The sequence below is a fragment of the Solea senegalensis genome, linkage group LG7, assembly GCF_019176455.1.
Source record: "Solea senegalensis isolate Sse05_10M linkage group LG7, IFAPA_SoseM_1, whole genome shotgun sequence".
NCBI lineage: Eukaryota > Metazoa > Chordata > Actinopteri > Pleuronectiformes > Soleidae > Solea > Solea senegalensis.
The window spans coordinates 13,652,853-13,660,803 of NC_058027.1; the positions used below are offsets into that span (position 1 = coordinate 13,652,853).

The 7,951-nt window shown below is 38.6% G+C and overlaps 1 protein-coding gene across 1 annotated transcript; it reads right to left on the reverse strand.

The window, feature by feature from the left end:
• Positions 1 to 1,188: 1,188 nt before the first annotated feature.
• On the reverse strand, positions 1,189 to 5,349 carry bcl2l10 (BCL2 like 10). The gene is made up of 3 exons (XM_044029505.1): positions 5,234 to 5,349; positions 3,402 to 3,860; positions 1,189 to 2,095 (listed from the first exon to the last, which is right to left on the reverse strand). The coding sequence occupies exons 1-3, from the start codon at positions 5,330 to 5,332 to the stop codon at positions 1,973 to 1,975; spliced, it is 681 nt and encodes a 226-aa protein (XP_043885440.1). The 5' UTR covers positions 5,333 to 5,349; the 3' UTR covers positions 1,189 to 1,972.
• Positions 5,350 to 7,951: the final 2,602 nt, after the last annotated feature.

The window sequence follows — 7,951 nt, forward strand, 5'->3', positions numbered from 1 at the left end:
GACAAAAAGTCATAGCTTAATATGTTGTCCAAAATGAGACAAAAAAGTCATAGTATAGTATGTCTTCCAAAATTAGAAAAAAAAGTCATAGTATAGTATGTCGTTCAAATTTTGACAAAAACATCATAGGTTAGTTTGCCATCCAAATTTTGACAAAAAAGTCATAGTATGTCATCCAAAATGAGGCAAAAAAATAATAGGTTAGTATGTAGTCACAATAAAAGTTTGACAAAAAAGTCATGGGTTAGTATGTTGTCCAAAATGAGACAAAAAAGTCATAGGTTAGTATGTAGATGAGATGAAAAAGTCATAGTTCACTATGTCGTCCAAAAAGTGACAGAGAAGTCATAGTATAGCATGTTGTCCAAATTTTGACAAAAAAGTCATGGGTTAGTATGTCATCCAAAAAAAAAAAAAAGTCTGCGTTTAGTAAGACGTCCAAAATGACACAAAAAAGTCATAGTTTAGTAGGCCCCTGATGTAGACCAAGTTTTAAAGGAGTCACAGGAACAATTAAGCATTAGCCTTGATTAACAGATGATGACAGATTTGCCTGCTGATTAATGCTCGGGATTCACTGTTAGAGTAAAAAACCAACAAAAAAAACCAACAACATATAGTTTGTACCTGCTGAAACCAGCAAAAGACATTGAAAAAAAATGTACATTAATATTACTGTTTTTAAAAACAATAACAGTGTCTCTATCTGGGTGTCATGTGACATAAGATCAGAAATGTATGAGATCAGAAGTGCATGTGCTTTGCAGCTGATGGCCGTTCAAACTGATTAAAGTTGTGTTTTTAAGTTTATCTTGAAGTCATTAAGTCATCACTAGCATCTGATTAGCACATTATCCTCGGCTTGCTACTGTTGGTGAGTTTTAAATTGCTGAATTACCTTTTTAATACCTAAGTTTTGTCACCCTACTTTTGTTGTGGAGTGTTGTGAATATAACTCCTGCTGAGAAATGAGAGCATCACAGACAGCACAACATATATTATTCATGACATGTCTGCATGCGACAGGAGGGAGATTTATTTTCTGCTGCACACTCCTTACCCGCATGTAGACTTTCAGGAAAAGACAAAGTACTAATAGTAATATCCTGGTTCTGCAGTAATTCTTTCTTCATACTTCGTTTCATTCAGACACAAAACTCGAACTCCAGGATTGTCTTTGTTTTTTTTTTTATTACAAAAACAGTCACAAATAAATAGAACAAAAACAATGTAAAAATATAAGGTTCAAGCCATAGCAATGGTTTGTTGTAATAGCAATGCGTTTTAAGTCAGATTGGTCCCTGGTTTGGTCGATTGATATGAGAAACATTTCACAACATTTCATAGCACCGTTGTGTGTTCATCATCAGCGCTGTCATCACCTCTATTCATTGTATAATTTTACATGAAGGTAAGACACACTTTTAACAATGAAACGACTGAATTAGCTGTGGATCGGTTAGAAAAAGTCCACTGCCTTACAGTTTAAGTTTATATAAATATAATATATTAATTTATACATTGTACACTAGAGTGGCTTTAAAACCACATACACAACTGAGCTAAACAGGTGAATAAAAAGGCAGCTGACAATTTTTGTAAAATCAAAACCAAAATCTGTGGGAAATAAAAGTTTCTTTAGCTGCACATGAAAATGAAACTTTGAGGAGATGATTCGGTGTAGAGACCTGTTTTAGGAATTAACCTGTTTGAAAATACACTGACATGGCACCAACTCCAAAATTCATGAAGGCATTTAGATCATTTTACAATCTTAAGGGTGTGTGTTTGTGGGGGGGGGTCTATATGTGGAAACATTCAGCTGATGACTTGAGATAAAAACCCTGAATTTACTAAAGATTAAGCCCTGTTTTGCAGCATTGACGTTGAAATTCAAATGTCTACTTAATTGTGCCAAATGAAATGAGAGTATGGACTAGAAGGACACATTGAGGACGTAGAAAGTCTGGATTTAGCGCACCAAGAGGAAGGTGAGTCCAGCGAGGCCCACGCCAGCAGCAGCAAACAGAGCAGTCTTCATTGACAAGTCCTGGCTCACCTCTCTGGCAGTACGGGAGAAATTACAGAAGCCCTCCTGCAAGAAACAAAAAAAAACAGAAACGCTCAATTTCCCCCAATGTACTGTGAGTTTTAGAGAATAAAACATGTTTTAGCTGCCATAATGTCTACTAACTGACAGTGGCTGACAGCTAGTTGCAATTATGCTGCATTTCCCTACTAAAATGGAAAACAACAAAATACTAAAACTTCACTGCAGTTCTCCAAGAAGATTTTATAGTAGACTGTCACAGTGCCTACATATTACGTAGAATTATACGCTTTGTTTTAGTTGATATACACCAACCAAGAGGTGAATTATTCAACAGCTCAGAATTTTATTTCTCAAACATGTTTTCAAAAGTGAAATCAAACATCTGACCACAGAGAGCACCTGCTCTCTGCTGCGGCTGCTTGTTTTTCTAGTCACACCACACTAACTTTGTGCACGGCTACTGCTGAATTCAACACAATGGAGCTTATAATGTTACTTCAAAGTCCATCTGCCCGAGAGTCTGGTGAAACCAGCTGCCAGTGGTTGAAAGGGTGTTTGTGCGATGAGGGAGGACGAGGCCAAGTCCATTCAGAAAAGGCTGAAACTCCGTGTAGATGTGTTGATTTCACTGTCCACCACAGTCCATCATATATACCTTATGCGTTTTTACAGTAAATTAAGACGACATATTGCTTCTCTGCAATCATAGCAGAACCATTTTTGACTGCTTGTCTCCCCGGCACACAAAGGAAAAAAGTTGCATTTTAACAAAAGGCTTGGCCATATTTTACACCAAGTTTTTCACACAACTCTATTACACAGGTTTCATACACCTTTTCCAAGGTCAAAGTGAAGGGCAGGTCTCAAATTTTTCTATCACTTGCAGCTGTAGCCAATTCAAATGAACACATGCAAATTAGTATTATTATTATTTAATTGACGCAAGTATGCTATAAAACACCCAAATCGTACTTTATAATGGTCACATATGGAAACAAGGTCCAGGTAGTGCAGTTGTTTGACTTTTTTTTCCCCCTTATCTAATAAGCAATCTGATTATTTCAAGCCAACACAACATTCAAATTCAAACATTTCTAAAAAGGAATTCACACACCCATATGAAACCTGTATATAAATATACAACCAAACAGGAAGTACACCTGATTGTATCAAAGCTAGGTGGTTTCCAATGCCAGCAGCAGGAAAAAGAAACATTTTCACTTATAAGTCGGTTTTATTTTCAACCGCTTGTTTTTTTTATACTGCATTTGTGCTCAGCAGTGTCAGCTGAATGAGTCAATCAGCTTTGGAGCAGAGATGACATGTTAGCAGACATGTTATGACTTACCCATCCATCATTCTCCAGAAGCCAGTCTTTCTTCTCTTCTCCTAGGTAATCAGCTATGGTCTCTGCCAGTCCCCTGCAGTTCCCAGGCGCCTGTCCCAGTTCCTGCCCGGGTTCCAGCCCCAGCTCTATCCCGTTCTGTCCCACCAGTTGTCTGGCCAGCACCCCAGTAAAGGTGAAAAGGGAAACAACCCTCCCCCAGTTCAAGTGTCCGTCTCCCACCAGTTCCTCCATCACCTTCCTGAGGCTGGAGCAAGGGTCAGACCCACACTGCCTCAGAAAGGCCTGAGCGAGGGAGTGGAAGCGAGCCTGGTGCTGCTTCTCCATGTCCTGGGCCAGGCGTCTCATGGCAGAAGCTGACTCGCTGGGAGGTGGAGGGGCTGGCCGAAGGCTTGTGCAGCAAAGGGACAGGTAGTCCTCCGCCAAAGCCAGGGTCTCTTTCCACAGCCCACATGACATTTTCTAACAAGAGAAAAACAAGGACATTTCAGTAAAATTGTAACAAGAGAAAATAAGCCCATAGTGTTGGGAACAAACACCAACAATAAATCTGTCAGTGAGAAAGATTTTTTTTTTGTGGCAATAATAGTTTGAAACATACGCTTAAAAAAACCCAGGAACATGACATTACAAAATGTAAAGGGTAAAATGTTATATGTTATATCGGACAGATAAAGATGTAAAATCCAAAATCCGTTACAATCCAAAAATCCTATGTCAATAAAAATTAGCAACAGCATTAGATTAAAGTAGATTAAAATCGTTTATCACACATGTTCATAATTAAAAAGTCTAAAATAACAGTATGGGACTGAGATCAGTATCGGTAGATACTCGAGTTTGTGATATCGGTATCAGATATGGAAAAGTGGTATCATGTCATCCCTTCCTGGTACATCTGCAAAAGATGCAAAATATTGTTCGTTTTGTTTTTTATTAAACAAATCACCAGGGCCGTCTGTTGGCTAAACAGCATTTTCAAGTCACTTGTGAGAAATAATGAGTGATTTCTGCATTCATGTTTATTCTAATTTGATAATGAGAATTTAAAACGATCAACTTACAGTGGACACTTTTAATTTCGATATGTGATAATGCGGTTTACTGTCAGGGAGTAAATTACTTTACTCTTTGAAACTACAGTATGTAATAACTAACTCATTTACTTGATGAAAATCATTTTGTTGAGTTAAATGTTTAAAAAGGGAACTACTTCTATCACAGGCCTCGACCATTTAAACCAAGCGGCATATCCTGCAGTTACGATACCAACAGTACGTTGTTCGCAGTTTTAGCTTTCCTGGCGAATAGTAGCATTTTTAGAATAAAAGCCGCAAACACACGAGTAAAAGACGTTTGCAGAGACTGGTCGTTGTTGCTGTTGTATTCACACACCAACGATACAACAAGCCTGACGAAGTACGGCGAAACACTGACGCTAGTTAGCTCCTCACACCAAGCACAGAGAGATGCTAAATGCTAATCATACGACCGTTTGCTCCTCAGTGTAACGAGACAGTACAAAGAGCGGGGAAGCTAAAGGGGCTGTTAAAACGTTAACTGTCGGTGTTTTATAGCGTGTTGAGGAGGTGGACCTGCGGTTGACTATCCGACCGAGTAGCTTTCTCTTCTTACCATCGATCTGTCACCAGAGTTATGGAGGACACAAAGGAGCACATTCACACAACGACTCAACCGCCGCGGACACAGCTCATTCACATCACCGTTACACACACAACTGCGAGTTGTCGATACCGTGTGCTTCCGCGAGAACACACAATACATAAAAACAAATAAAATACGTGGATGTTAGGTGAGGAAAAACGAACGCTTACCCTCCCAGCGATATCAGTCTGCTCGGTGCACGTACAGACGGCAGCGGAAAGAGACGCTCGTCCGGTGCTCATTCTCAGCCTCCCTTCAACTGGCCGCATCACCGCCGCGTTTATCTTATGACTCCGCCCCCGTTCCTCTACGCCTGCTGCTCGCACAGAAATACCCACAAAAGTCCCGGCGTGAAGGAGGAAATGTGATAAAACCACCACCATATAAACTAAAAGTAGACCTACCACCATTTATAACATTGTATATTTTTATAACATTTTTACTAAGTACAAGTAACGGTGCTGGTCTAAACAAGGTTGGGGTTCTTTCTTGCGTAGTGCAAGAAGGAAAAGAGGACACAAATCTCACATTAACTGTTTTTAGAAGGCAAATCTTTACAAATTAAAGTGCGGACAAAATAAAATATGCCAACACATAATGTATCAGTCAACATGGGTCAAAGGTCACAAATGCTTTAACTTTCTCACTCACTCAGGGACCTTAATTAGCATTCATTCACCTGCCCTCATCATTCACCTGTCCTCATCCTTGTGGCTATTAAAAAAACAATTTCCAAGTCTTCAAGACTGTATATTCTTTGTTCCGTATATACATATACAGTACATGTCAAGTGTAAGTGGATAAAACAACATTAACATTGTGTACACAAACATTATGTACACAATCAACAATAAGGGAATGATAAAAATAAAGGAATTATTTACTATTCATGATCTGGAACTTGTGTATCAAAATGATCTCCCAATTTCCGCTGGAAATCACAAACTCTTATTTACCAAAATAAGAGTGACACGTGAAGGCAGCCTTACTTTCCACCTATATTCTGCCATTTTCTTAACCCATGGGCCATGTTGACAGGTCACAGTCAGAAAATCACAGGTGTCAATAATCTAATTAATGACAGCTGCATTCCAATTAGCGTCCTCAGTTATGGGGTGCGTGCTGGCCCTGATTCACATGTGAACACCTGTGCTTTTCAAGCTGAAACATGTCAAAATGGCTGCTGTGCAAAGAGCCCACAGACTAATACAGACGTCAATAAAATAATCTAATTATTGAGAAATAATCACCAGCTGCAGACACACTGTAGAGGCAGGAAAATATTACGTTTGATCAGTTTTTTGTGGTGTGTTTTTTAAGACTTCAGTTTTGTAAATCAAAACTTACTCACTTGCTGACCTACTAACTTAATGAAACTCTTACACGCTTAATGTATATGTATTTATATTTGTGACCTTCAGGAGGGAGATGTGTACTAATAATAGGTCTGACTTATTTCACTTTCATCACAGCTTTGAAAATGAGCACATGGGGTGATATAATCACTCTCACAGCGCTCACTCTCGGTGTGGGCTGTGGGGAAGTGGAAAACCTTCTTTGTAATAACATGAATGGATCAGGTGATATAGTACTTTCTATACAGATATGGTAATTCCCATCTGCTTTTACATAATTTGTTCCTCTTCTCTTTCTTAGAAAACAGAAGGGACAGAAAATAACGACAAAAACTAATGCTATCACTTCATGAATGAGGACTTCCTGTTGTAGTCTCCTGTTCTGCATTGACAGGTGTTGGTCAATAGTGCGCTGAAGATAAACTCTTCAAAAGTCTGCAGACACTATTTTAGACTGAGGATGTAATCTTTGAATGTAAGAGATAAGCTGCTCTGTCCTAACAATGTCATTGATCCAAAAGTACAGTCAAGTCAGTAAAAACAGAGACTTGAGAAACAAATCCATGATCAGGATTTTAATCTTCTCAAGTCGTTCATTCAAGTGAGTAGATTAGCTATTATCACAAATTGTGATGGTATATTGTCTTTATTATTTTACTAATACATTGAAAGTATGTGGTATATTAGCTCACATTGTTGAGGTTTAATAGAAAAAAAGAGGGTACATTAAAAACTGTCCTCCCTAAAGGTCCAGAGTATAAGAATCAGAACCTCTCACCACTGTATATACTGTACAATATACTGTGCAATATCCACTGTGTATAGTCTGCTAACTGTCTATAATGTACATTCTATATTCTATTTTAACTAATTTTCTATAGTGTAAGTGTTAATATCCTTTTATAAATTTTTTGTTAATGCATGTTTATTATTTATATCTTTTTCTTTACTGTCTTGCTGCTGTAGCAATGTAAATTTCCCCACTGCGGGACAAATAAAGGACTATCTTATCTTATCTTAGCTTTCCAAAGCTAACAATGGTGACCTTCGTTTACCAGAAAGGATGTTGTCTTCTTCGTGAGCATGATTAGCTTCTCTTTTAAAATGCAAAAAAGACACTTTCGCTGGTTTGTAGTTTTTGATGTCCGACACAGAAAACTCTAGAACAGTTAAAACTACTTAACAATCCCAAAAACGTGGGTTCATCTCCAACAATTAACAGGGAAATCTCTATATTTAACAGAGGAGTCTGTGTATTTAGGGACAGCACCACTGACTGCGAGACTGTGGAGTAGGAGTCCGTGGAGTAGGAGTCTGTGCTCCGGAGACGTCTGTCACAGGACTCAAGCCGAACAGTGCCGACCTTTAGATCAGTTAAAATTATTTAATGATCCTAAAAATGTGGGTTAACCCCCGACAGTTACCGGAGTAATGTCTAAAAACTCAATATTTAACAGAGGAGTCTGGTATGCGTCTTCACACTGCCACTCTGTTTCAGTCCAGTGACTGAGTCTGTGCTCCGGCCATGGAGGA

Excerpts from the sequence above, each read along its gene's own strand:
- bcl2l10 (XM_044029505.1), bottom strand. The coding sequence starts at position 5,332 with ATGCGGCCAGTTGAAGGGAGGCTGAGAATGAGCACCGGACGAGCGTCT. Across the intron at positions 3,861-5,233 it reads AGACTGATATCGCTGGGAGG|AAAATGTCATGTGGGCTGTG; the intron begins GTAAGCGTTCGT and ends TTCTCTTGTTAG. Across the intron at positions 2,096-3,401 it reads TTCTGGAGAATGATGGATGG|GAGGGCTTCTGTAATTTCTC; the intron begins GTAAGTCATAAC and ends TGTTTCTTGCAG.